This window comes from Colletotrichum fioriniae (genome assembly GCF_027942845.1).
Source record: "Colletotrichum fioriniae strain IMI 355084 chromosome Unknown scaffold_8, whole genome shotgun sequence".
Taxonomy (NCBI): Eukaryota; Fungi; Ascomycota; class Sordariomycetes; order Glomerellales; family Glomerellaceae; genus Colletotrichum; species Colletotrichum fioriniae.
Window position 1 is genome coordinate 2,143,812 of NW_027076844.1, and position 25,893 is coordinate 2,169,704.

The following is a 25,893-nucleotide window of genomic DNA, read 5'->3' on the forward strand; positions in this document are numbered from 1 at the left end:
ATGGGCTCCCACGTCAGCGAAACCCCGGCCCTGGCCACGAACCCAAACTTCATCTTCTTCACCGACTTTGACGGCACAATCACCCTCGAAGACTCCAACGACTTCCTCACAGACAACGTAGGCTACGGCTACGAGAACCGCCGCGCCGGCAACCTCCTCGTCCTCGAGGGCAAGAAGCACTTCCGCGACAGCTTCCAGGAGATGATGGACTCGGTCACACTCCCCTTTGACCAGTGCATCGAGTACCTCAAGAAGAACGTGAAACTCGACCCCGTCTTCAAGGAGTTCTACACCTGGTGCCGCGCCAACAACGTCCCCGTTGTGATTATTTCCGGCGGCATGCGGCCCATCATCCGCGCGCTGCTCGTACAGTGGCTTGGCGAGGAGGAGGTCGATGGGCATATCCAGATTGTGAGCAACCAGGTTGCGGCGCGCGAGGGCAAGGCGAGTATCAACGAGGAAGGGGGTTGGCAGATCGTCTACCACGACGACAGCGTCCACGGGCACGACAAGTCGATTGAGCTGCGCAAGTACTCGTCGCTGCCTGAGCGGCCCGTCATGTTTTATGCTGGTGATGGTGTTTCTGATTTGTCTGCTGCGCGCGAGACGGATTTGTTGTTTGCCAAGCGCGATAAAGGTGAGACCTTTTTTTTATTGTCTCTTGTGTTACCCCGCCCCCGCCATCGTCCATTCTGTTTCTGCGATATCGGCTTTTGATGGGACGTCACTGACTGAATTGATAGATCTCGTCGCGTACTGCGAAAAGGAGGGCATCTCCTTTGTCACCTTCAACGACTTCTCCGATATCCTGTCCACCGTCAGGCAGATTGTCGAGGGCAAGCTCAGCGTCAAGGACGCCGCGCGGGGACGTATTCACTAGACGACGAACGAAACGCGGGACGATGGACACATAGAGAGAGGAATACGAGAGGGGTTCCTAGAGAAAGGAAACAGAGGCGGTATAGATACCAATAAAGCGAGGATGTGAGAACAGGGATTTTCGTTTTCTGATATTAGATATAGACATAGACTGGGTCTACGGGATATACAACGAGCAATGCCACACCGTTGCATTTGATTTGTGTTTTACATATGTACAGCTTTCATGATATTGACGCCTTGCCGGTGCATATATAGAAGATTCCCAATTCGAATTACGTTCATTCTCATACTCAATTAGTGTATCATCAACGCCAATTTTCTAGTACTTGAAGGCCTGTGAGCCTTCCGGCTAGCCCGGCCATGTAATTGATGGTACACAGCCAGACGCTCTTCTTTTCTGGTCGTTGGGGTCTACCCCGTATACCACGACTTCTGCAAAGCACTTACACGCTCCTCTTCCTGTCATGCGGCACACCGTACCACGAAGCCATCATCAAAGCAAACAACCCAATCGCAATCGGATGCAACACCCAAGGCCCAGCAGCCTGCGCAACCATACCCGTCGTAAACGGCGCCACCGCACCCCCCGAGCTCCCAAACGCACTAATCACCCCCATCCCATTCACCCTCTCCGTCCTCGTCATCCCTCGCATGAATACGGCCGCCGCGCACGGGTAAATCGGCCCCAGCAACAGCCCTACAATCGCGACCGACACGGCGGGGCCGACGACGTTGGGCACCAGCCACACGAGGAGCTGGAAGACCGCCGCGCCGACGGTGGCGAGGAACACGAAGAGCTTCTCGCCGACGCGGTGAGCCGGGTGCGAGAGGCAGAGCCGGCCGATGGTGATGCCCGCCCAGAAGCCGGCCGTGACGTAGCCCACGGATTCCGGGTCGCCGTTGCGCGTCGCGATGAGGAAGGAGATGACCCAGCCCGAGATGGAGACTTCGGCGCCCTGGTAGGCGAAGACGAAGAGGGCGCCAAGGAGGACGATGCGGATTTTGAGGGCGGTGAACATGCTCAGGAGCTGGGAGGACGAGTTCGCTGCTGCTGCTGCGGCCTCGGCGGCGGGTGTAGGTTGGGCGCCGCCGGCGGGCAGGTCCCGCTCGTAGTGCCAAAACGTGTAGGTCGAAAACACGCCGTTGAAGATGGCGAGGCCGAGGGGGATAAAGTAGTACGTGCTCCACCTCGCCTTCGCAGCCGTGACGAGCGCGGTGGCGATCAAGGGTCCGACGGTGCCGCCGGCCCCGTAGGCGCCGTGCATGAAGCCGAGTGCGGTGGTGGCGTTGCGGAGGGAGCCGCAGAAGACGTTGTTCACGGCGAGGGTGATGGACATGCCGAAGCCGATGAGGAAGAAGGAGACAACGACGACGGGGAAGGGGGCCTGGGCGAGGATGGGCGCGTAGGCGATGGTGATGATGGACTGGGCGAGGGCGAGGAGGCGGGCGCGGCCGAGCTTGAGGCGTAGGGATTCGAGGAAGACGGCGCCGAAGATGAAGCCGAAGGCGTTGCCTATGAAGATTAGGGATACGATTGCGTAGCCAATGTCGTAGTGTCTGGTTGTGTTTGGTGTTAGTCGTTTTTTTGTGCTTGTAGATGCTAGCCGGGGGAGAATTACTTCTCCATGTAGGGGATCAAGGCACCGGGCGCGCTATCGTTGAGCCCGTTGCCAAAGTTCATGAGGCACGACGCCGCCATGCGGTAGCGGTTCATGTGCGGGTCTGTGATGCTCTGCAAGACGTCAAAGGCCGTCGGCGTCGAGGGCCGGCTCATCTCGATATCGCTTCCGGAGCCGGGGGTCCGGGACGGTGATTGTGCCCGGGAAGGGCCGGCGCTGCCCCGCGGTGTCTCGGCCCTGCTCTTGTTATTGTTGTAATTGGCTGAGGTGTCGATGCGGGCGAGCTCGATGGAGGACCCGTCGCGGTGGTGCGGTGCGCCCGGGTAGGTTCGCGGGACGGCCTTGGCCGGGGCGGCGGGGAGGAGGGGAGGGTGGGCGTCTAGGTCGCGGGATTCGACCTCGACGAGGGTCTTAAACATTGAGGCCTCCATCTTTGGTGTCTAGGGGGTTTTGGTAGGATTGGGTTCACGGTTCTGGCGAGAACACGCTGACCAGGGCCTTGGTTGAGGGAAGTGAGAGTGGGAAGTTTACAATGTGGGAGGTGTGTTAAGGTTCAAGTATCTGTCAAAGGAACTAGAAGGATAAATGAGTCACCAAGGTGCCTCATTCAGGTAGAGAAAAACTTTTACAAATACGGCGAGTAATCCGGTTAAAAGGCTTACGGGCCACTTGAGGAGGTAGCAAAAGTGTACAGTAATGGAAAATCTCACGATAGTAGCAGCCACCGTGGATCCTTGACCAAACTGCTCAACTTTCCAAGAACGTCATGGCATCTAAGGTGTGCGAGCCTCCCTGACCCTTTCGCCTTGCGGGTCGGAGGGGTTCATTATCTCAAGCCTATTAACAAGAAGCATATGCAGGGTTCAGATAGTCCTGCATGTTTCCCTACCTGACTTTGAAAGAAAAAGACGGGAAGAAACACTTTCAAGGCTCGTGAGAGAAAAGAAGATGGGGGTCCCGGTCTTGTGGACTTGCGGCCTGTGTACTCTGCCGGCGAGCTGGAGTTGGTCTAGCCTCCTTGATAGGATTCAATTGATATCCCCGGTTGGAAACGCAGACATGTGGTGGACGGACCGGTTGCGATTGGGGATTGGAATCGAGACGGTGTGAAAGCAGACGGGCTGCTGCAGCGATACGAATGCAAGACTTGTTGGTGACGACGACTGTTCTCTGTCCACTTGAAAACATTGAGTGCGGATGATGAGCGAGGCTAGACAGCTGTTGTGTCACGAGCAATGATTGATCAGCATCAGTGGCTAGAGCGAGGTGAGCACTAGGTAGGTACAAGAGGTCTGGGGAGGGAGGGAAAATGGTTTCCAGATTCTAGTCTGACTGATCGTGGATGGCGGACCCGAGGACCGCGTGGGAAAAGATATGTTAGCGCGGCCAGGTGGTTGGAGTTCCTGTCCCCCGGGCGCGGAGAAGCTCCGCCGGCAGAAGCTCGGGGCGTCTGCGACGGCGCGCCGGTTGGAGATGCCGGTGTTTTGCCATGTTCCCCATATCCTCCTTGAGAGTCTGGAACGATGCAAGATACCTAAGGATATTGGGGTTCAATGGTCCAGTATCACAGGGGGTAGATATTTCAATTCATTTTCAAGCAGTTGGAGTGAATAAATCATTCTCAATGGCCGTGGAGAGGAGGAACCTGAGCTACCTTACCAAGGTGCCCGAGGTACGTACTTTACAAAGTAAACATCACCCCGCCTCCATCCTCCAAAAAAAAATCCATAGGCGGGAAAATTACCCCACCATTGTCACTCACCACCAAAAAAAAAAGTTCCCTGATCCCATCATCTTGCTCAGTCTCGATATCTTACTAGCCATACAACCATGGGTAAACCAAAGCGCTCCGCCCTCCAGGCGGCCGAAGACACTTTGACCCCTCCAGCAACTCTCGAGAAGAACCAGGCCATCGTGCGCGTCGTCAAGGCCGAGGGCAACAACCTCTACGCCTGCGAGCTGCCCAACAAGAAGGACTTTGTCCTCGAGCTCGCCCAGCGCTTCCGCAACACGATATGGATCAAGCGCGGCGGCTTCGTCTTGGCCGAGAGGTACGAGGAGAATGACGGGCGCGTCATGGGTGAGATTATCAACGTCGTTCGCGACGAGAAGGCCTGGCGCAAGCAAGCTTACTGGTAAGCTCTTCTTTACATACACGTTCCTTACTTCCCGTTTTGCTGACCGTTGTCCTGCTAGGCCCAAGGAGTTTGTAAAGACCAACACGTACGAAGACAGCGATGAAGAAGAGTCCAACGTGGGCAAGATGCCGCCATCCGATTCCGAGGACGACTACTGATGCGAAATGCGACTTTGTACATGACTTGAAAGATGTCCCCTGTTCGAGCACCACCACCACCACTACCGCATCACCGCTTCTTCGACTCCGGCTTCTCGGCCGGCGCACCTTCCTCCGCCGTGCCAAACCACGTAGCCGCCACGGTGACCGCCATCACGCCCACGACAAATTCCGAACTCAAGTCCGTGCTGGGGTACACGTTCCACGCCCACTCCTGCGCCGCCCAGAGGATATACACCACGTAAAAGGGGAGACCACTGCGCCAGAGGAGGTACGGCGTCGACCAGGCTAGATAGGCGTAGAACTGGTAATGGAGAGACCTGGCAAAGAGGAGGCCCATGACGTTGGCCGACAGGATCGTCGTGAGGATGTAGCGCGGCGTCACCCGGCTGGCCACCTGGGCCTCCTCCAGCGCCGAGAAGGGGGATTTGCCCCGCAGCATCGCCGGGAGGAGAGACGACAAGGGCCTCTGCGTGGGGTTGAGCCACCGTGTGAAGACGAAGACGAGCAGGGCCGTCGCGTGCAGTCCTAGTAGTGCAATTGAAAAGGGCTTGCTGAGGAAGGTCTCCTCGCCCACGAAGCGCCAATTGACCGTCCACTTAAAGAAGAATTGCCGTGACAGCTCAAAGGCGCGGCCGAGGTACCCCTTGGCGTTATTCGAGACGAAAGGGATCCCAATGACGATTTGTACCTGTGCCATGAGCCATGCCGCGCGTAGACTTCCCCCGAAGCCGCGTCCGAGGAAGAGTACGATCCCCACGGCGGGAAGGACGAGCAGCAGTGACATTTTAATCCCCAAGCCCCAGCTATATAGGATCGCGCCTGTTGTCCATAGTCGCTTCTGGAAGAAGAAGATGGCGAGCCAGAGGAAGAAGGTCGCAAAGCAGTCGTTGAAGCAGCGCAGAACAAAGACGCTGTGGAGGCGCTTGGAGAGGATCAGGAGCGGGAAGATGTAGGGCGGGACCTGGTTGTGGGAGGGAATCGTCAGCATTCAATTGTCTAGCAACCTTAGGTCTGAGGGGCGGGAGCAGATGGCGCCCGTACCTTTGCTTGCCAGTAGCAGGCCATTACAACGGCAAGAGTCGCCAGGTATAGGATCGCAAACAGCTGCTGGGCCAGGAAGATGTTCTTGCCCTCGTCGGTGAGGTAGTATAGGCCCGTGTATGTGTACACGTGGGCAGCAGGGTATACGAGCGGCCCGGTGCCGCCTTTGATCTTGGTATAGTCGCGTTCGCCCGATACGTATTGGGAGATTTGTTCCATGTAGGCTACCCAGTCGATTTCGGTATCTGCGATGCCACGTTAGTACAGTGTCACTTTCTTTTCTGGAGTTGGTCGTTACTCACAAGGGATCTTCCAGATGATGAGCCCACAAAGGACGGCATCCAGCGCAAGAAGGACGGGTGGTATGGCCTTGGAGAGTGCATGCCGGCCATTGGCAACATCCAGCACAAAGCGAGACGCTTGCACGTAAATCGGGGGTGCTGGTTCGGCCATGGTGAGGCTTCACAGGCTGAATTGCACAGGTTTGGAAACGCTTGGTGATGCACAGGGGAGCTTCTGAAAGCTGTCGCGAACGGCAGGGTGGAGGTTGCACTCGTGGCTGCAGGGTCCAAGTTGCACGGTGTCACCTTTGCCATCTTGGGGGCAGGCCACACTGTGGTGCAAGAGGCATCCAATGTCAGACGGCTTTGGTTTATCAATGTGACAAGCTTACTGCTTATTATTGTTTCTTCTAATTCTTTATTCCGCTTCATACAAACAAATTGCTATTCAAAAACTCAAATCCAACCTCAAGATGCAAAAAGCTCACAACTTGCTTGGCCGGTCCCAGGAAAACAGCTTGGGCTCAGCAGCCAGATCCTCCCCCTTATCCGCCCGGATCTTGTTCACCAACTCGACAACACCCTCAGCCGTGCCATAGGACCCCTGGTATCCCCATCCAGCATGACCATAGTGGTGCACAATCGGTGTCCCATCCGCCAACGTCGTCTTATCAATCTCCAGCCTGAGCCCGCCCTCGCGGTACGGCCGCAGACCGACGCCATGGCGGATGATGCTTAGCGCCTCGATGCCCTTGCCGCCCGTCAAGCTGGGACACAGCTCGACGCACCGCTTCATGATGCGGATCGCAATGTTGGGGTCCGGGTTGGCGTCCCAGTTGCCCTTGTCGTACGTCCCGCCCAGGATCGTCCCGCCGCCCGCCGCCCGCGTCATCATGTAACACACCTCTGTCGGCCCGTCGTCCGTGCCGGAGATGGTGGCCATCGGCTCGACCTCGTTGCGCACGACGACAACCTGCCCGCGCGCGGGCATGACCTTTTTGTCCTCCACGCCGCCCAGCTTGCACGCTAGCAAGCCGGCACTGTTGACGATGATGTCGGCGGGCTTGCCCGAGTGGTGCAGCGCCGTCAGCTCGTTGACGTGGGCTACGTCGCCGCGCTTGAAGACGACGCCGTTCTTGCGGCACTGGCCTACGAGGTAGGGCAGGTAGAGCGCCGTGTTGATGCAGACCGAGGTGAACTCGGAGCCGGAGTAGGCGTTGGGCGGCAGCTCGTCCGTTGCGAGCTCCCGGTAGCCCGGGAGGACGTTGCGGTACCACGGGTCGACGGCATAGAGCGCGTCGTAGGGGTTGCCGCCGGCCTCGATGTCCTTCTTGCGCCTGAAGACGCGGCTCTCTAGGGTGAAAGGGTCAGCGTTTTGGGGGAGGTCTCATGCGCGGTGGCTGCGTTCTGGGTTGGGAAGAGAGTACGCACGTTGAAAGTGAATGCCGGCCTCGGGGACCTCGGCGGCGAGGCGGTTCAGCTCAGGCCACGTCCGCCGCTCCCATCTGCTGTCAAACTCTGGGGCCATGCTGTGAATCTAGCTTTAGTTCAATGTTCCCTCGCGTTGAGGGAGGTGCGTGATCTTACGGCAGCATGTTGGCGCCAGCCCACGGCGAGGTGTACTCGATATCATAGTCGCCGGGCATATGCTTGGAGATTACGGTAATGGAGTTGCCTTTGCTCTTGGATAGCAGCAGGGCGGCGGTCAGGCCTGAGACGCCAGCGCTGGACACGGTAAGTGACTGGGTATTGAGATGGTCTGCTGTCTGCTTACCCGAGCACAACAATGTTGGTCATTGTGAAAACCTCTTGATGCGATATAAGCTATTAACTCAGAATGCTCCGATTGTCTTTCAAGCCAAGTCGGTGAGTCGGAGATGTATAGGTATATATATATATATATAGAAGTAAGTACCTTGGTGAAGGTATTGTTGGTTGCAGGCTTCTTTATCTCTGAACGTAATTGGACAGTTTAGATATGCTCAGCTCTAAGGAATTATGGATCAATCAAGAGAGTGAACATGAAGCTTTAAACATGTCAACCAACGCCTTTTGGCGACTTACGTCTGCATGTACTCACATTATCGCGCCATGTTTATCTCCCCATTGACACCATGTTGTCGATTCAGGGCGCCCCCCTCCCGCGGGCAAGTGTCCCCGCCCACGCCGAGCCGAAAACCGGCGCGGGGCCCAACGGTCATGAACTTTCCTGTATTTTTTTTCTATCCAAGTTTTTAGAGTCACCTCCCGGCCATAAAGCGGAAACCGACCGCCATGAGCCGATGAATGCCGTCGCGTGTCCGCTATCCTTATGCCAGATTAGTGATCATTCAGATTGAGAGGATGATGCGCTTCAAACAGAAAGATACGACAGGCGGCGGCATTTCAGACACAGCTTTGCCAGAGATTAATCCCTCCCAGTGCACTGCGACTATATTCTTTTTTTTTTTTTTAAAAAAAAAACCCCGAGGAGAGGTAGATGCCGTTTGTGCAGGGTTATCCATCATACCAATGTGCTGCGACATCACAGCAGTCTCGTCTACTAATAATATAGTATGCTGCAGTGCTTGCTTATGGTTCCTCGTATGGTTTTGGACATGATATGTATTGCCGAGTGGCCAATGCCAGACCGTGTACGGCTATAAGGTGCAGCAACACTGTTCTCGGCCTCGACTCCTGCAAGTCTTCAGATTGATTTTTGTCTTATTGTTTGGTATCTTGAATTATGGACAGGCTCTACATGGGCCGCCGCCTTCGTTTTTGTTCCCTCCTCTTGACGCAAACACGGCCACTCCTTACTCCTGCTTGACCTCCTCAGTTGATTCAGCGGGCTTCTCAGCAGCGGCCTTCTCAGCAACGGCCTTGGCTTGATCCTCCTTGTATTCGGCGACAACGGTTTTGATGGTCTTCTCAAGGACAGGGGGGTTGGCGCCAACGAGTTCCTGAGCCTTGTTGCCATTCTTGAAGAACATGAAGGTAGGCATGGCACGGATACCGAGCTCTTGGCTCACGTCGGGGACTTCATCGACATCGATCTTGACAAAGTGGACGTCCTTGAAATCATCGTTGTCTGAGTGCCTACATACAAGGTATGATAATCAGCGAGTGGTCGATGGAGCGCTATTGACGATTTCGAGTGTGTGAAACTTACTTGACCAGGTGGGGGGCGATAGCCTTGCAAGGACCGCACCAGGTAGCAAAGCAATCAAGGAGAACAACGGGGTGTTTGGCGAGGGTCTCCTTCCATTCCTCGGCGCTGAAGAAACTCGCACTTAGTGTTTTGCACAATGTTGTGGCAGATCTGAATCGCCTTTGGAACGTGCAGATTGAAGGCCGAGACAGATATGTGAATAACTTGGTAACGACTCACCTGCGGACGTTGTGGACAACCATGTTGGGCGATGTAGAGTGAAAAGTTCGGTATATTGTAGAAAGTGAAGATGTCGCGATGCGTTGGCAAGGGCGGAAGAGTCTGGTAGACATGTGGGATGGAAGGAGGGGCATCTGGGCGGTGACGTGGGAGGAAATCAAACTATATACCTCGGAGGGGGAGGAGCGGAGGAGGCTGAGGGAGCGCGTTGTGGTTGGGCAAGCAATGGGCGACTGTCTGATAGTGTAATGCAGCAAAAGTTGACGGGAGCAGACCTGAGAAACGGGAAGGAGAGCTCGGATTTGGTGCTTCCCAGTTGTGTGGAATGCGCATTAGCGGTAAGGTGCGGCAGCATGGTAGGTAGTGACATGGACGCTGCTAGTAAATTTCCTTCTTTGATTTGTCAGGGGTACAGGGGATCGATGACGCGAGATGCGTCCATCCGCGGGGCACCCGATACACATATACTTGTATTCACGTAGTAGTTCCCATAGAATCACAAGTACTATCTTGGCTCTCTTTCCTGTAGGTACCCCTCCGGGTCGCTGTCCCTTCCATTTTACTCCCCTGCCGTGAGGTAACGGCTCGGCCGTCGCGTGGCCGTCAGCTCGGCTGTCGCTGCCCGTGATGATTTCATAACGCACCTTCCAGATTGCCTTCAAACACCGATAGGCCTCTAATTACGAATTGCTTCTTTTTGCCCAATGCCTTGCTGATTAACCCCAGCTCGGGCTTCTATCCAGGGAGAACGGCGATTACTCGGTGACCTTAAATCACCCCCATCTAATCCAGCGATGCCGTCTTCTGAGGCTGAATAATCCTTGCTTCTACCAAGTCCCGCTGCAGATCCAGCCGTGCAACGCCCTACTCCTGCATGACAAGTCGCATCGTAAGGCGCAGTGACGACAAACATCCAACGAATTCCAGAACCCCGGATCACATTCAATGTGACAAAGTGACAAAGCAAATCCCCGTCGAATCTTTTCAACTTCCAAGCTCCCAGTCTAACACTGTATGGACACAGCCTTGACTGCATAACTCATCCAAGATCGTTCAATACTTCCTCGATCTCTACCTGGCCCATCTGCCTAGCGAGAGAGCGAGGACTACCCTCCATACATTCGATGCCGAGCCCTCTCGCAAAATGACTACACAGGCTGGCCAACTCCCATTCAATATCTGACATGGTGTCTCGCTGTGGCATCAGTGCCTTGCATCGCTGGTCTGGATTAGCACCCTTCTCCAGAAGCAGTCTCACAACCTCTGCACTACCGGATGCTGTCGCTGCCATGAGAGGAGTAATTCCGGAGCCATCTTGCTTGTTGATATCGACAGCTCTAGAAACCCCAAGCTGAACTAGAGAAGGTTTACCCCAGAAACAGGCCAGCAGAAAAAAGTTTTGGCCTCCTAAAGTTGGGTCCTCGTTTTGGAGTTTACTGGCAGCTTCTGCCAGCCAGTGGCCAAACCGGTCGTCCATCGCAACTACCATCGCCGTCACCTCAACATAACGCCGGCGAGAAACGAGAATGCCCTTGGCCGAAAACAGTTCGAGAAGTTGCGTGCTTTCTTCGAAGGAGCAGCCAAACACTGGAACGATTCTGAATCCTTCACAGAGCTTGCCCCCGGAAGACACAACCTTTCCCATAACTTTGATGCAGGATTCTTTCAACTCGTGCCCCATGTTGCTGTCGTAGTATATCGATAAACCTTCTACGAGAACCTCGCGGGGATACGCTACGCTGTTAATGAGCGCTTCTGCAGTTTCTGCGTCTCCTATGGCGCAGCTGAAGGCAAGACCCTCCCCCTTGTCCATGGCCCCCATGGCACCCAGCTCGCGAATACTCCGATGATCACTTCGATAGGAAGCTTGTAATAAACCTGGGGACAAGTCGAGGCCGATAGCCGCGTCGGAAGGAAGATGTTCCAGTAATACAGTCCGGCAACGCGGATGGCCCTCTTCCGTCGCTCGAACCAATGCTTCTTTGAGAACTTGCGTCAAATCCTTAATGGTCTGGGACCTGCGGTCTATCAGGAGTGCCAAGGACTTATAGTATCCGCCTCCAGCAGCTGCCACAAAGTCTTTGCCATTAATTGTTAGGCCCCTGTCTAGTAGAGCTTCAAGAAACGTGTGACGACGGAGAGCGGGCAGAGTGAGAGTAAAGAATCTCGCTTGTGCCTCGCCTTCTGACAAACTGATTCGTACTTGGGTTTGAAGAAGCTGATGAAACAAGTTCGAGTTTTCTTCGGTAACTACCCGCTCCAAACATCTGAGCAGATTCAAAGTTGAGTGATTGGTTTTCTCAAGAATCCAACGAGCTTGCTCATCTCTTTGGGACGTACAGTGAAAAAGGAGGTCATGTCCATATGCATCTCGCTCCTCTGCCACGCTCGTTCCCGACTCCAGCAAGCCTCGTGCAGCAGCGGAAGCGCCTTTCATCGTCGACCAATGAGCAAAACAACGACCGGCACAATCACCGAATTCGGGACGCTGCTTTCCACTACCAGCGAAGAACTTCTCATCGACGTACAGGTACCACCAAGCATTGAAATATGGTTTAGAAGAGTCGCAGATGGAACGAACGGCATCATATATGGCAGACGTAGACTTGAATACCTCGTCGCCCCCAAGGTGTGACGCCCACTCCGTCGAGGCATATACATAAAAGCTTTTTGCCCAGCCTGGTAACTTGGCCAACAGAATCTCGTTTGACTCTACGCGGTCTTCTTCTGTCATGGGACGCTGCGGCCTTACGGGCAAGCCCTCGAGCTGAATGAAGCCGATGCAAGTTCTCGCTAGGCTGAAATTGGCCAGTTCGAGGTCGACTCTGTGGATCGGTTGCTTTTGAAGGAGATTTGTTCCACGAAGGAGATTTGTTCCACGAGGAAGAAGGAAGTCTCGCGCCGTTTGGTGGACCAGAAAGACCGTTGAGTCCATAATCCGAATGAAGAACCCTCCCAGTTCTTTGATGGTGTGCTCAATGTTGGGCTCGAGCTCTCTGCTCAAAACCTCGATTGAGATTGTGTTTTCTTCAAAATTGAGGGCCACATTCAGCTCATCGAGCTTGAGTGGACGCTTGGCAGCCAGCACTATACTTAACAGCTTGTAAGACGCCTCGGGGTCGACGAATGTTGCTACCGCTCTCTCGTAGAGCTGGTCTAGATCGCTCGGCAAGGACTCTAATGACCGTTCAATTGAGCTGAATTTTCGCGACTGGAGCCGTTCAATGGCATCAAACACCAAAGAAACCCAGAGAAACGTCCGGTCGGCTCCCTCGGTCAAGATCTTGGCGACCAGAGAGCTGGCTTCTATGGACAGAAATGAGGATTTTTTGAGTTCTCGCACTCGATGCTCAATCATTCTCTCCACATCGGCAGAGAGCGCCGGCGACTCATCTTCCCCCCGAAGCCGAATGGAGAGTAAGTTGCGGAAGCGACTCTCTATGCTTGGCCATGGCCGGCTCGTGACGAGGAACTTCAGATTACCGACAGAACTTAGAGAACCGTTGGCTGAGATTGCGGTGACGAGCTGACTGATGAAACGATTCCTCGACTGATCTGAGCATTCATCCAGGGCGTCGATGACGCATATGACTTTGCGCTTGTCGAGGCGACTCACGGCTTCGCAGAGAATAGCCCAGAGTGCTTCGATGTCTTTGGTAAAGGAGGGAACGTCCTTGCTACAGTAATCTTCCATCGCTGCCTGGACTAGGTCCGGGACAGCGACGAATAATTGATGCAAGAGGACGCAGAGAGCCTGGTGAGAAGATCGGCGACTATCGATGCCAGCTTTGAAGAAGAAGGAACAGACGATGGGCCGGCTACTCTCATCATTCAGTGTGTCTACAAGGAAACTGGATAAGACTGATTTGCCGCATCCAGGATTCGCCGTCACCCAGAGAAGAGAGGAGGCAGAGCCTCGTTCCCAGTTGACAAATTTTGGGTGTCGAAGGAACCATTGACAGGTTCCAGGGACGGGCTTGTCGATACCGAGTCTCTGGCTTTCGTAATCTCCACTGGTTGCATGAAGACTTCGCAAGCAGTCTGCGATTGAGTTAGCGTCCGCATTCATGTAACCCCATTCACGAAAGGGCCGATATCGTCTGGTTACTCGCCTTTCTCTTGCTCTGAGAGATCTTCCAAACGCAGCGCTCTTGATTTTCCCATGCGCAGTTTTACGAATTCATCCGACTCAATTTCGACCATCTTCTTCGCGCATGCCCTGACGTACTTCTCCGTCGATGCTTCTCGCAGATGGCGTTCCGTATTTGAGCGAACCATACCCATCAACTTGTGGTTTCCCAGATCCACACCGCCGAGCTCGGGGACGCTGTAGCGAAATAGTAGGCTGTCTTTCAGCATTTCCTTATGTGACCCCCTGAATCGATTCCAGGTTTCCTCAGTTTCAGTGACTAGCTTGGTCAGTGTTCTCGCTAGGTGAATAAGGTTCCCTCTGAGAGGAACCGATGGCTTGGTGCCCGTTCCGATACTGATTAAGAATGCCTCCCTATCCGGCCACTGGTCTCGAGCTTCTTGACGGACTTGGAAAATGGGGTTGTTGCTCTTCAATGCTCCATCCAGGTAACCGGCATTGCCGCGACGATATTCTTTAAAGTACGTTGTAGCAGCTGATGTGGCGCGGAGCGCTTCCCACAGCTGGAACTGTTTGGAATGTTTGTCGAGTTCTTGCCTCGTTTCATACGAGCGCAGCAAAAGTAGCTCATTGTCATCTGTCTGAACCGTGGTAACGAATCTTTTCCATTGTCAGCTCAAACTTCTGGCGGTTGTTGGTCTTGCATCCATCCTCTTACACTTTGCCGACACCGTCCTCTGTAAAATTACACAATGGGGTCTTCTCGCTACCCGTTCGTGCTTTGATGATTTCTTTGACCACACTTTCTAATTTTGACGAGTCGTACCGTTCGCTGGCGGAGAAGAAATCGACACCACGGCTGAAGGCGTTGTATTTCCATCGTTTCGGCTTGAAAATCGTTTTTGCAAGACGAATGTACGCCTCTTCACATTCGTTGACCGTCATGCGAAGACATCCTAGCATTATAGCGATAATTCTTTCGAAAACACGCGTCAGACTGTACGATATTGAGCCATCTAGATAGGTGCAGACTCTGTTCTTACCCGCCCGTACTTGTTCCTCCGATGAGATCGAAGACTTGCCAAGGCTGCAGTTGGCTATTGGGATCACGATCTTGATTCACATGGCGCATCAGATCTTTCAGAATCAAGATGGAGGAGAGCCCGCGGATACCTCCACCATCTATCATGGCGCGTATGTTAATCAACACTCATGAAGGTAAGTGACATGATCTGGAAAACCTACCTAAAGAGAGAAGCCGGACGGGCCTTTGGTCGCTCATCTTCGACTGATTGCACTATAGACTGAGTAGCAAGAGTAGGAAAACGGTCACCTACGTCTGAAAAAGGTTGGGACTGCGCTGGTCATACATACCTGCAAGCCCTGTCAAGAGGGGCCTGAGACGGCCGCTTGAACGCCTCGCGACCGCATGAAGATGCATCATTCTGGAAAAGACAAGCCAATGAAGGCGAGATTTCGAAGTCAGCTAGCGTGTGCGCTCGTCTATGAGAGGCGGATCATACCACCAGCCGCACTAGGCGCGGGCCGTTAGACAAATCGATAGGGTGGGAACCGGAGGCCTGCACGATGTTGCCTTGACGTTGTAGTGGAGACTCATCTCAGGTTGGGCGTACGCCATTGGATTGCAGGGTTTGTTGTAGAGGCAGATCAATGGGGGTGGCTAAGCGCCGAGACATTCCGGGCGCCTAGGTTGTCCTCTTATGAAGACGCAGTAATCAATCTTTAGCATTGCGAGTTCAAGACCAGCTACTTAAGTAGGCAAGAATTTGCCCATGATTTTCTTCACTTATTGGCCCAGGTTTGCAGGCAAACAGAGAAGCGCCGTCCGTGGCTGACGGGATCTAGTCTGCGGCCCGGTCCCGAGTCCCGCCTCGAGATCGACCCACAATGGCCCGGACCGGGGTTGCACGGGTGCCGCCCACTCGGGTCTTGACGTCGGAGAGCCATCACCAACAACATTTAGGCTAAGCCATCTGTGCCTAAGAGCCGTGTGCAGATTGTGTATACTTTAGTGTTCTTAGAATTAGCTATGCCTATGGCGTCTGAGTACAAATTAGGGTCTAGTGATTATGGTGTCTACAAATAGGTAAATATGAAAATGAAACGAGTGTCCTGTATCCTTATGCCTCCTTTAAGTTCCCGATCTAACCGAAGATAATTGTCATTCCCATACTCCCCGCAACCTCCCTCCACGCTTCAGCGCCCGTATTGCAGCCGCCGTTCAGTTCTCCCGACGTCGCAGCAGCCCACTGATGAAGGACAACTGCACGAGCTCTCTCGATGTTGATCATGCCCTGCCTTCGCTCAATTTCAATGAAGGCGTACCTTGCGAGACCCCGGTCCTGATCCGTGATAGCTTCGCATGCTGCTACGAATAAAGGCCAGAGGAGCGCATTGACCGGCCCACCAGATGCGATGACCGCAACGCAGTTCTCCAGAGTAAGATGGCAGTTTTCCTGAACCGCAAGATGGTCGACTGGGTGGTCGTGGATCGACCGGTTCAGGTATACCAAAGCACCGTGACGATACGCCATAGAGTTGTGAACCATGGCGCGGAACGCGCCTTGGGCATCCGAATCACAAAAGGGTTCAAAGTCCTCGTCTGACTGTACCGGAGGCGCCCAATCTTGGAGAGCCTTTTGCACTGCCTTGACCGTGGATTCGTACTCCATCAGAAGAACGGCGGCTTTGGCTGGTTGATTGTTGGAGACCGCGCCATCCAAGTCTCCTTTCAGGGATTTGAGAGTGCTAAGACGGTAAAGAACTGGCCACAGATTGCCAGTCATACCGAGAAGTGGATCAACAGGGCCGTTTTGGGCCGACTTGGATGAAGGTGATGCCATGGAGTACACCTGCTCAGTTGCGGGTACGGTAGAGACTGGGCTACGTCCTAAAGAAAGGGCCGTGATGACATCGTAGAATTGAAAAGCCTTTTCGTCAAATTAGTCTTGGCTTCAGCGAGACCTTGGCAGTCGACAAACGTACCTTTTCAAGGAACAATATACTGCGGGTCTTCTTGGACAGTGGAATTGAACTCAGCACAAGGAAGGCACTTCTCAGGTGCTCAAGAACCATGTTGGTTGCTCCTGTCAAGGTAAGCTTTTACTAGTCAGCATTGATCTTTTTTTGAAGGACTGTTGAGGGAAAATGCTCACAGATTCGTAATACACGAGCAGCATGGTTGCCGCCAAAACCTCTTCCTGCCGGCAGTTCTGCTGCACAAGTTGAAAAACACCCTCAGCGGCAAGAACTCTGTAATTCGAAGAATGCTTGGAGTCTTGCACGCCCATATACTCAAGATGCCCCTTGGCGAAGGCGCACATGGCGTGCAGGACGGGTGAGTTATCGGAGCATAGAGGCAGAATGAGACCCTGAAAAAGATTGTCTGGCTCTTCCGTGAAGACAATCAAATGAGAAAGAACACTAGAGAAATGGTGAATGAGTTTCCTTTCGTGGGCGCAATCTGTAAGGTTTGAGAATGACGGTTGCGGTATTTCGAGGCCAGACAGCAGAGACGCGATGTCGATGGTGTTGGACTGGGATAACTCTGCGTTAAGAGGGACAAAGTCGAACCGTGAGCTACTCAGTGAGTCGCTCTCTCGGTCAAAATTAGCGAGCTGGTCAACTGGCTTGTCACAAAAGTCGAATTGGCTGAAGCTGGCCCAGTCTGGTGTCTCAGGGGGCGAGTGACTTGATGTAGAGTGAGCATCCCTTGGGGGTTCAGTGAAGCCGCCATCTGAGACAGCTTCTAAAGATCGTCTTGATTTAAAGTGTTGCGTTGGAGAAACACTACGAGGAGTCTTCGAGGCTATCCCGTTGGCATGTTTGCTGCGACGTGGCTCGACAGGGTTGTAGATGCACTCCAACCCTCTCTCGGTGCAGCGTGTGCATCGAGGTTTCCGCTCGCAGCACTTTTTTCTCGCTTCTTTGCTGGGAAGGTGTGAGCAGCTACCAATCAGCCGAGGCATGAGATCACCTACCAGCTAGAGCAACCTATATGTCGACACTGTCAGCTATATGTTCCATCCCGTCCTCGGCACCCGTGTGACTACGTACCTGTTCTTGCTCTCTTCTTCCTGATCTTTGGAGGCATAGGCTTTGTGAAGAGCAGCATACTGTATGATGTGAAGATGCCTTCTTGTTGGAAAAGAAGTGAATCATAGACGAACTGATGAGAGTGTGTCTTGTATTCAAACACAGCCGTCGGAAAGTGGCGCAGCTCGAGCTGACCTCAAGCACAATTTAAAGTATATGCCTTCGTGGAAGATGGCAGAAGAGTGTGGTGCGTAAGCGATGGCAATAACCTTCTTCGAAAAGTCTTCTATGCGAACCTCACCGGTAAAAGGATCTGCAGGAAATCGCGTGCCGATATTATTGCCATGTGGGAAACATGTGGCCAAGATGCATCATGCAGGAAGAAGCGGCCCAATTCGGATTGCTTGATCTCTACCCCGCCAATTTCAGAAGACGAGGCGTACCTGTACGACTATGTTGTAAGGTCAAAGCAGGTGTAACTCGATGTTTCAGACTCTTGTAGACAAGGATGTGATATTAACCGCTTCTCTTGCTCCGGCAAATATCCTCCTCGGGGCGCCCGTCAAGCTGAAAGGTTACGATCATTGCCCTCATTGGTATTGGGGCACGCAAGATGACGGCCACCCAATCCTTGCTGGGAAGGTGTGCCCGCAGGAGGGGGACGAATTCCTCGATCGGTTGCCTAAACCTCTTTCTAGAAGACGTCCATGCTTGGACAAAAGGTCAAAGAGTCGTCTGACCAACCTCTGTTGGCTGCCACTCGACCTGCAAGACTCTGGGTATAATGGTCTCGCTATTCCCTTCCTGTCTCCAAGGTTGTATGGTTACTCGTCTAGCGCAAAACTGCCAGACACGCGTGAACCATCTCTCGTGTGATCCAACATGCATGGGCATGGATCTGAAGGGACATGGTACACGTTTTAGGGACGTCAACAGGGCCTCAGGCAACTGTGCGACTGTATAATCGAGTAGAAGAGGCGTGAAAAGATTCTCATTTGAAGGCCGCAGGCGGGGAAAGATATATCCCACCGGCTTCAACGGTGGTGATACGACCTTGCAGTGATGGCAGTGATGACAATCACCGGGGAACCAATCAAGCCGTTGTGCGGACAAAAGCTGGGGAAATAGGCGCATGTTCTAGACGATCATTCATGTCTACCCCAGCTTTCACCCCACAAACCGGTATTAGTCCAAGCCCTCCACGATGCTCATTGGCGCGCGTCGAATCCTGATGCCAGCCACAAATCCAAGATGTGGCTCGGAAAGGAGCCATTGGAGCGCAAGAGAAGGGTCCGGAAATGGTGTCTACGTAACAGATTCAGCTCTCTGCAGTAAGAAGGGGGGGGCGTAGCGGGCGTTCTATGTTCCTGACTGCGCCCGTCGCGCACCACAAAGTGTATAAGACAAATGTGGAGGCCATGATGTGAAAGCTTTGACCCTGCAAAGTTGCATATGCGCCTGCAACCCAAGGCGCCGCGATGGCCATCGTTTACTTCGAGACAAGCTGGGCCATCTTAAGCACTATCGGCGTGGCCAACACGCTTTTTGGCTTCATCATTGCTGGCATCACGGCCTTTTCGCCCGTATCACTTATACCTATTGTTGTTTCTATCGCAGGCTCTATCGCAAATGGGTTATGTTATTACAGCTTCTATGCAGACTATCCCATCTTGAATACGGCGGTTGCGTCTGGTGTTGCGGATGTTATGTGGATGGTACGCCGCGTTTGCATTTTCTTTTCAGTACAGGCTCACATGGATAGACTTTAATCTAATATAACTTCAGATTCAAGAAGCAGGCATTTCATTCTACAGTTATGCTATTCTCACCCGCGTCTTGCGCAGCCGCGATCGTATCATTTTCATGACTCTTTTCTGGATAGTGATAGGGACAATCTTTGTCCTCAGGATGATGATACTGGTTTCTCGGGTGAAAATACTCGTGAATGGAGAGTCTGATCTAATGCCGACCATCAACGGTCTCCATGTTGGCTATTTCTCATCCTTAGCTGTGCTTGAGTGTCTGAGCGCTTTCTTCCTCCTACGCAAGTTTGCCGCGGCGAAGTCGATATCGCGAGGGGCATCAATCGCACCGACTCTCTTTCAGCATTTATTGCGAAGCACAGAAATTCGCCTTGCCATTCTAGCATTGATTGGAGTTACGAGGGCAGTCACCTACTTTTTCCAGCCCGCTGTTCAGCAAGCCCGGACAGTGGCAGGCCAGATCGACAGATTTGTGTACACTCTTGAGTGTATGTTTCCGGTGATGATCTTGTAAGTTTGGCGCTTTACCGATTAAGTTACTCTGGAAAGCTAACGTTTGTTGCAGCATTGATATCCTGGCATCCCGTCTTGTACATGAGCAAACGACTCATGAGAATTCTTCGTTTCGGCTTGCGAATAGGCGGAACTCAAGTCAAGAACGACTGCCTTCAGCTGGAGGCAATGGAACACAAATCGCCTCCGTATGGAGCGGTGGAAAGAGAGTAAAATTACAGGTTCGGAGAGAGTCCGGCACAAGCCGATCGTCGCTCTTCCCGCCAGAGAACGTGAGCGATGGCTCAGATAGGAGTACCCGCGATTTTGGCATGATTGATTATACTCTCACCTCAGGGATCACTAAAACAATTGAGATCAAGGTCGAAAACAGTGCTCGCAAGCGGTCACAAGATGCTGTAGAGACGGGTTCTATCTGAAATATTCACGAGCCTCATAATATAACCACTTTAATGTTGAGCTTAATGTTTTCTTCTTCAATCTACCTCAAGGTGAGACTATTAATACTTGAACTCACGTTTCAGTTGCTGTTGATGAGGGTATCAAGCAAGGTCCAGGCAGCGAAAGCGAAGCAGTGAGCTTGCACCTGGACTACGAATATGACATCTGAGCTCTAACAGCATAAACCTCAAATACGACAGCCCACAAACGTCCACCAAACAGAGAATGAGAGCGACTCTGATCAGGAAAACTGTGAATGGATCCACGTTGACAATTGACCCGATTTGTGTTGTAATGAAGCATGTAAATTACTATGAGAGGCGCCGACTCTCTAGGTCCATCTACGCGCACCCTTGAGACTCGGAAAATAAGGTGACATTGGTGATTTTGAACAATAAGCAGAAGTTTTGATGTTTCCATGGCATAAATGGGGTCTTCATCGAAGTCTTTGATGCTGCAACGCCACAGTGAAATTTCACTTTCAACCCTTAACGTCTCGTTGGTGATCAAGGCAGGGAAGAGACCCACCGTCGTCGAGTCTGATTGGTTGACCTTTAAGGCTTCCGATTACAAGATCGAGTTGCTTTCACTGAAATCGAGAGACTTAAGAGGGGCTTCAAAAATCCAAGGTTACATTGCAGCCTAGGTCTTGTTAAACGGGCCCATGATCTACCCACTCGGCCTTCTTCTGCATCTTGCCAAGGCGTTCGGATAAATGTGATAGAATATACCGTATAGACTAGGTAGACACGCGTGAGGAAAGATGCTGCTGGTCTTGTATTGTGAGCACTTGTTCGGCGTCTGTATCGAGACTGGAACCATTCGTCACAAGGTGATAACCGTAGGGGAGGGGCTCTGGTAGTTGAGGTGGCTGGAGTAGGCAAGGCAGGTAAAATATGTGACAATGGGTCACATGAGGGTACCTCTTAATGTCGGCTATCAATAAGGCCCAGTGTTATTCTGTAGTCAAGTGGGTAAAAAGATAGAATTGAGCCCATGCTGTGAAATAAAACTTCCGAAGATCTCCAGCGTGTCCTTCGTTGCTGGTTTGCTGATGACCAATACCGTCGCCACTTCCGCATGTCGGTGCGACCTCGTGGCACCTGCAGTAACGGTAGAATCCAATTGATGCGGTTGGTCATCGTAAATTTTATCCGCACCCGGCGTAGTGCAGGTGGACGGAGAAATACTTATGTTACACCAGCATCTACTTCAGGTATAACATTTCTATCATACAGAATATTGCAGGCACTAATCGTGCGATGAACAATGCTGAAAGTCACAATCGAAATTATATATATGACGAAGGAAAATATACTATATCAAAAGGCTCTGGACTCGTAACTCAACGTCACGCAAAGTAAATTAGATTAACTTGCGAAGGCCACCACTCTTTTGAAGATAATTACACTGCAAACGTCGCATTACTGGGAAATACTCCATCATGATGATGAATGCAAACAGCTGGTGTTTGAAGCACGCCCTGTTACTTTCTTCGGTCCTTCTCTGCAATTTTGGCAAGGTGCAAGCCGACAACCCTATTGTCCAAACCTCCTACACTGCGGATCCTGCCCCTCTTATTGTGGACGACCGAGTTTATCTCTTTACTGGCCACGACGAGGATGGCTCAACAAATTACGACATGAGAGAGTGGCTTCTCTTCTCTTCGGCGGACATGGTCAACTGGCAACATCATGGCAGCCCCATGAATATTGGCACATTTTCTTGGGCCAGCGCCAATGCCTGGGCCGGTCAGGTTATCGGTCGGAACGGGAAGTACTACTTCTACGTTCCGGTGACCAGTCGTGACGGCCTCATGTCCATAGGTGTTGGTGTCAGCGACAGTGTCACTGGCCCATTTGTCGATGCTATTGGGGGCCCTCTTCTTGGCAATGGGCAAATCGACCCCACTGTATTCATCGACGACGATGGACAGGCCTACATGTTTTGGGGCAACCCGGATCTGTGGTATGTCAAGCTCAACGCAGACATGATCTCGTACAGCGGCGACATTACGAAGGTCGAGCTTACGGTTGATGGTTTCGGCGCTCGCGATGATACCACAGTGCGCCCCACGGCCTTTGAAGAGGGACCCTGGGCCTACAAGCGAGGAAATCTCTACTATTTGATCTATGCAGCTGTGTGCTGCCCTGAGGATATTCGCTACAGTACGGGACCTACCATCATGGGACCATGGACTTATGGAGGCATTGTCATGCCTTCAGAAGGCGGCAGCTTTACCAACCATCCCGGTGTGGTTGATTTCAGCGATATCTCGTACTTCTTCTACCACAACGGCGCCTTACCAGGTGGAGGTGGGTTTACTCGATCTGTTGCGGTCGAGAGCTTTAACTATCTTCCCAATGGATCTATCCCAGAGATGAAGATGACTACCGAAGGCCCGGCTCAAAGAAAGGGTGTGAATCCTTTTGAAAGACAAGAGGCAGAGTTGATTGCCTGGTCTCAGGGCATCGAAGTGGAAGTCTGCAGCGAAGGTGGTATGGCCGTTGCCTTCGTCAACGATGGCGACTACATCAAAGTTAAGGGCGTCGAATTCGGCAACGGAGCGGCAAAGTTTACTGCTAGTGTATCATCCGCAACCACCGGTGGTAACATCGAGATACGCCTCGACAATTTTGATGGAACCCTCATTGGCACTTGCGCTGTTACGGGCACTGGTGGATGGCAAACCTGGACGACAGTGACTTGCCCCATCAACGGCGCTGAAGGTAGCCATGACCTTTACTTCAGCTTTACTGGAGAGGGAACCGACTATCTGTTGAACTTTGACTGGTGGCAATTCGAGTAACAGAGCCGAGTACCGCTGTCTCACTTGCTTACCTAGTGTGGATGCGAATACTGGCAAGGAGGGTACAAGGATATTGATTCTGATTGTGAGGCCAATTCTTATGTCATAGGATCCAAGGCACTGTCAAGGGTCTAAGCATACGTTGATTAGTGCAGAGTTTAGATAAATTGACTGAGCCCTCTTTCTCTTTCTAAGCGCATGACGTCAAATTGACCAGGAGTTGATAGTTTCATAATGAAATCTGATACCCAGCCTGTCAAATGTCTGTGATTCTGTACGTGCAAGGATAGAAGGCTGAGAATATTCACGTGTATGAATTCTTGGATGTGTCTTCCATGTAGTCCCAGGGACCAAGCTATAGGCATACTGACTGTTGGACCTAAAGGATTATTGAATTCACGGGCGGAAGAAGCTAGCTGAGGTGAATGATTCCATGGATACAGGATGTCCTGAGCCGCGAAGAAACCCAGTGATGCAGTAAACATGCAAGGAGGGAAGAAGGTGTGGAGCTGGGAGCCAGGATGTTGAGTAAAATGGAAAAAAAAACTCGAACAAAGTCGTGACCCAAAACGGCTTGCTATTGCATGGTCCTTTCGCATTCGAACCAATTGTGTTGGAGATAGCCCCTCATTATTCTGCAATGGGGCTATGCCGAATGTCAGACCAGTTCATGCTAGGCAACATCGTAAGCATGGCACTTGATTTGGGGAGCGAATCAACAAGTCACATCTAATCGTAGGCCCCGGCAGTACAAGCCAAGGCTAAATACCGCAAAGACTGCGTCTGGAGCAAGTGAAGGATGCGTGGTGGCCATATTTCTCTCACAATGGCAACTCAGAGACTCACAGAAGCTGCCGCATTCACTTACTATCCGCTCAACGAAGATCGGAACGAGATCCGGGTCCTCAACCTACAGACAATTGAACGACCACCTCTTGCCAAACTCCGGGATGAGCCACCTGAATGGCATGGCCTTGTCCATTGTACGATCGAGCACGTTTCACTCGACGCGTATCTGCCAGACTATAGAGCTTGGTCGTCTCAAACGCCGCAGCTGTCTCGGAGAAATAGCGACGAGCGATGGCGACGGTTCTCGAATGAGCGATATCGATCATTGAGCCCGACAAGAGTAAGCTCGCCGTTCGAAAGGCCACGTGCGCATCATCGCTATCATCGATTTTCATGGGGTGACTACGGAGCACTGAGCTACACTTGGGGAGACCAGACGGCGAAAGTGCCGATCATCATGAATGACCAGGTTGTGCTTGTCGGCCAAAGCTTAGAGGCAGCTCTGCGAGCCTTATCCTCAGATCCGGATTATATCGACGGTCTGAAAGTCTGGGCCGATGCAATCTGCATCAACCAGAGAGATCTAGCCGAGCGCAATCGTCAAGTGAAGCGCATGCGTCAGATTTATGGCAGAGCGCTCATTGTCTCCATCTGGCTAGGCGACATACCCAACGACTCTATTTCCGACATGGCTCAGCTCCACGAATTGATAATCAACTCAAAAGACAAAGCTGCAGCATCCGAGGTGTTGGAAATAGCAATGGCAGACCCAGAGAAGAAAGAAACCATACGCAGGGCCGTCGATGTCGTTGTCAAGAAGACATACTGGTCTCGGATCTGGGTAATTCAGGAGAAATGCCTGGGTCCCTTCAACCCTTCTATCCTTTTCGGGACGTTTCGCATGGGCTTGGTGCCGTTGCATAACTTTCTCCAGAGCGTCACGAACATCCATGGCGCTGTAAGGGCTCGTGAGAAAGTGTGGCGAATCTTGAAGTTGGTGGAGTTAGTAACTGCGACTCAAGAGCGTGTTCGCCGCGGTCGAGCTCAGACTGATGAGGAGCGTAGGCAAGATCAAGACGATCTTGGACTACTCTTGATGATTGGGAGGATGGCAGGCTCACTCGACTTGAGAGATCGTCTGTACGGACTAATGGGCATGATACCGGAATATGTGGCCAAATTGATCGAGCCGGACTACACGAAGAAGGTAGAGGATGTATTCTCAGATTTTGCCAGCGCTCTTATCACTGGCTTCGAATCTTTCGACATAGTGCTGACTGGGACAACGAAATCTACTCTCAAGCTCCCTTCCTGGGTGCCGGATTTGACATCTCCGTGGGATCCTTATCTATGGGGAACAAACTGCGATGCTAGTTGGGGACAGAAAGCCACCTTCCGGCTGGAAAAAGGCGAGAAGGTTCTTATCACCAGCGGTTACCTCGTTGATGCGGTAGAAGGATTAGCTCCTTTCTTGGGTTGGAAGCATGGCGGGCTCGGTGTTTGGCAAGATGCCATTCAGCCAGCATCTGTTGAGATGCCGAACGATCCCAAGGCGGCAATCGTACGAACTCTTCATCGAGCTGCAACCTATAACTGCGATTCAGGTACGACAATTCTCGACATTCCTTGGCTCGAGAGCCTGAGCCCCGACGACCCAGACATCTTGGCGCTGGAAAAGCGTGGCTGGGGCAAAGTTCTCAGACACGCCAATCTCAACGACTTGACTCAGTTTCGCAAGCAGGTCAATGACAATTTCCAACCTTGGGGTCGGAAATTCAAGTCTTTCTTTCCCCAAGTCCAAGATGTCGGAGATTGCTTGGACCCCAAGCCTTTCTTGGACTCACTTGATAAGCATATAGGAATCGTATACCCGGTCTTCACCACGGGAAAGGGGCTTTTTGGCACCGCAATTCTTCAACAAATACGGAAGGGAGACTCGA

General features: G+C 52.4%; 8 protein-coding genes across 8 annotated transcripts; 3 read left to right on the top strand and 5 right to left on the bottom strand.

Annotated features, from left to right (window-relative positions):
• N0V96_007378 (uncharacterized protein) lies at nucleotides 1-880 on the top strand (the record flags this gene model as incomplete). The annotated part of the gene is made up of 2 exons (XM_053191518.1): nucleotides 1-637; nucleotides 744-880. The coding sequence occupies 2 exons, from the start codon at nucleotides 1-3 to the stop codon at nucleotides 878-880; spliced, it is 774 nt and encodes a 257-aa protein (XP_053051080.1).
• A 321-nt stretch (nucleotides 881-1,201) lies between these two features.
• Nucleotides 1,202-2,932, bottom strand: N0V96_007379 (uncharacterized protein; the record flags this gene model as incomplete). The annotated part of the gene is made up of 3 exons (XM_053191519.2): nucleotides 1,202-1,231; nucleotides 1,584-2,439; nucleotides 2,502-2,932. The coding sequence occupies 3 exons, from the start codon at nucleotides 2,930-2,932 to the stop codon at nucleotides 1,202-1,204; spliced, it is 1,317 nt and encodes a 438-aa protein (XP_053051081.1).
• A 1,399-nt stretch (nucleotides 2,933-4,331) lies between these two features.
• Nucleotides 4,332-4,797, top strand: N0V96_007380 (uncharacterized protein; the record flags this gene model as incomplete). The annotated part of the gene is made up of 2 exons (XM_053191520.2): nucleotides 4,332-4,636; nucleotides 4,698-4,797. 2 exons carry the CDS (start codon nucleotides 4,332-4,334, stop codon nucleotides 4,795-4,797), a joined length of 405 nt encoding a protein of 134 aa, XP_053051082.1.
• A 70-nt stretch (nucleotides 4,798-4,867) lies between these two features.
• On the bottom strand, nucleotides 4,868-6,294 carry ALG3 (dolichyl-P-Man:Man(5)GlcNAc(2)-PP-dolichol alpha-1,3-mannosyltransferase; the record flags this gene model as incomplete). The annotated part of the gene is made up of 3 exons (XM_053191521.2): nucleotides 4,868-5,761; nucleotides 5,842-6,086; nucleotides 6,144-6,294. The coding sequence occupies 3 exons, from the start codon at nucleotides 6,292-6,294 to the stop codon at nucleotides 4,868-4,870; spliced, it is 1,290 nt and encodes a 429-aa protein (XP_053051083.2).
• A 312-nt stretch (nucleotides 6,295-6,606) lies between these two features.
• Nucleotides 6,607-7,919, bottom strand: DAO1 (D-amino acid oxidase; the record flags this gene model as incomplete). Its single annotated transcript, XM_053191522.2, has 4 exons — nucleotides 6,607-7,475; nucleotides 7,554-7,651; nucleotides 7,710-7,847; nucleotides 7,897-7,919. The coding sequence occupies 4 exons, from the start codon at nucleotides 7,917-7,919 to the stop codon at nucleotides 6,607-6,609; spliced, it is 1,128 nt and encodes a 375-aa protein (XP_053051084.2).
• A 998-nt stretch (nucleotides 7,920-8,917) lies between these two features.
• On the bottom strand, nucleotides 8,918-9,515 carry N0V96_007383 (uncharacterized protein; the record flags this gene model as incomplete). Its single annotated transcript, XM_065758003.1, has 3 exons — nucleotides 8,918-9,200; nucleotides 9,274-9,378; nucleotides 9,493-9,515. 3 exons carry the CDS (start codon nucleotides 9,513-9,515, stop codon nucleotides 8,918-8,920), a joined length of 411 nt encoding a protein of 136 aa, XP_065613526.1.
• Nucleotides 9,516-15,747: 6,232 nt separating this feature from the next.
• N0V96_007384 (uncharacterized protein) lies at nucleotides 15,748-16,678 on the bottom strand (the record flags this gene model as incomplete). Its single annotated transcript, XM_053191526.2, has 2 exons — nucleotides 15,748-16,533; nucleotides 16,589-16,678. 2 exons carry the CDS (start codon nucleotides 16,676-16,678, stop codon nucleotides 15,748-15,750), a joined length of 876 nt encoding a protein of 291 aa, XP_053051088.2.
• Nucleotides 16,679-21,802: 5,124 nt separating this feature from the next.
• On the top strand, nucleotides 21,803-23,164 carry N0V96_007385 (uncharacterized protein; the record flags this gene model as incomplete). Its single annotated transcript, XM_053191527.2, has 1 exon — nucleotides 21,803-23,164. One exon carries the CDS (start codon nucleotides 21,803-21,805, stop codon nucleotides 23,162-23,164), a length of 1,362 nt encoding a protein of 453 aa, XP_053051089.2.
• Nucleotides 23,165-25,893: the final 2,729 nt, after the last annotated feature.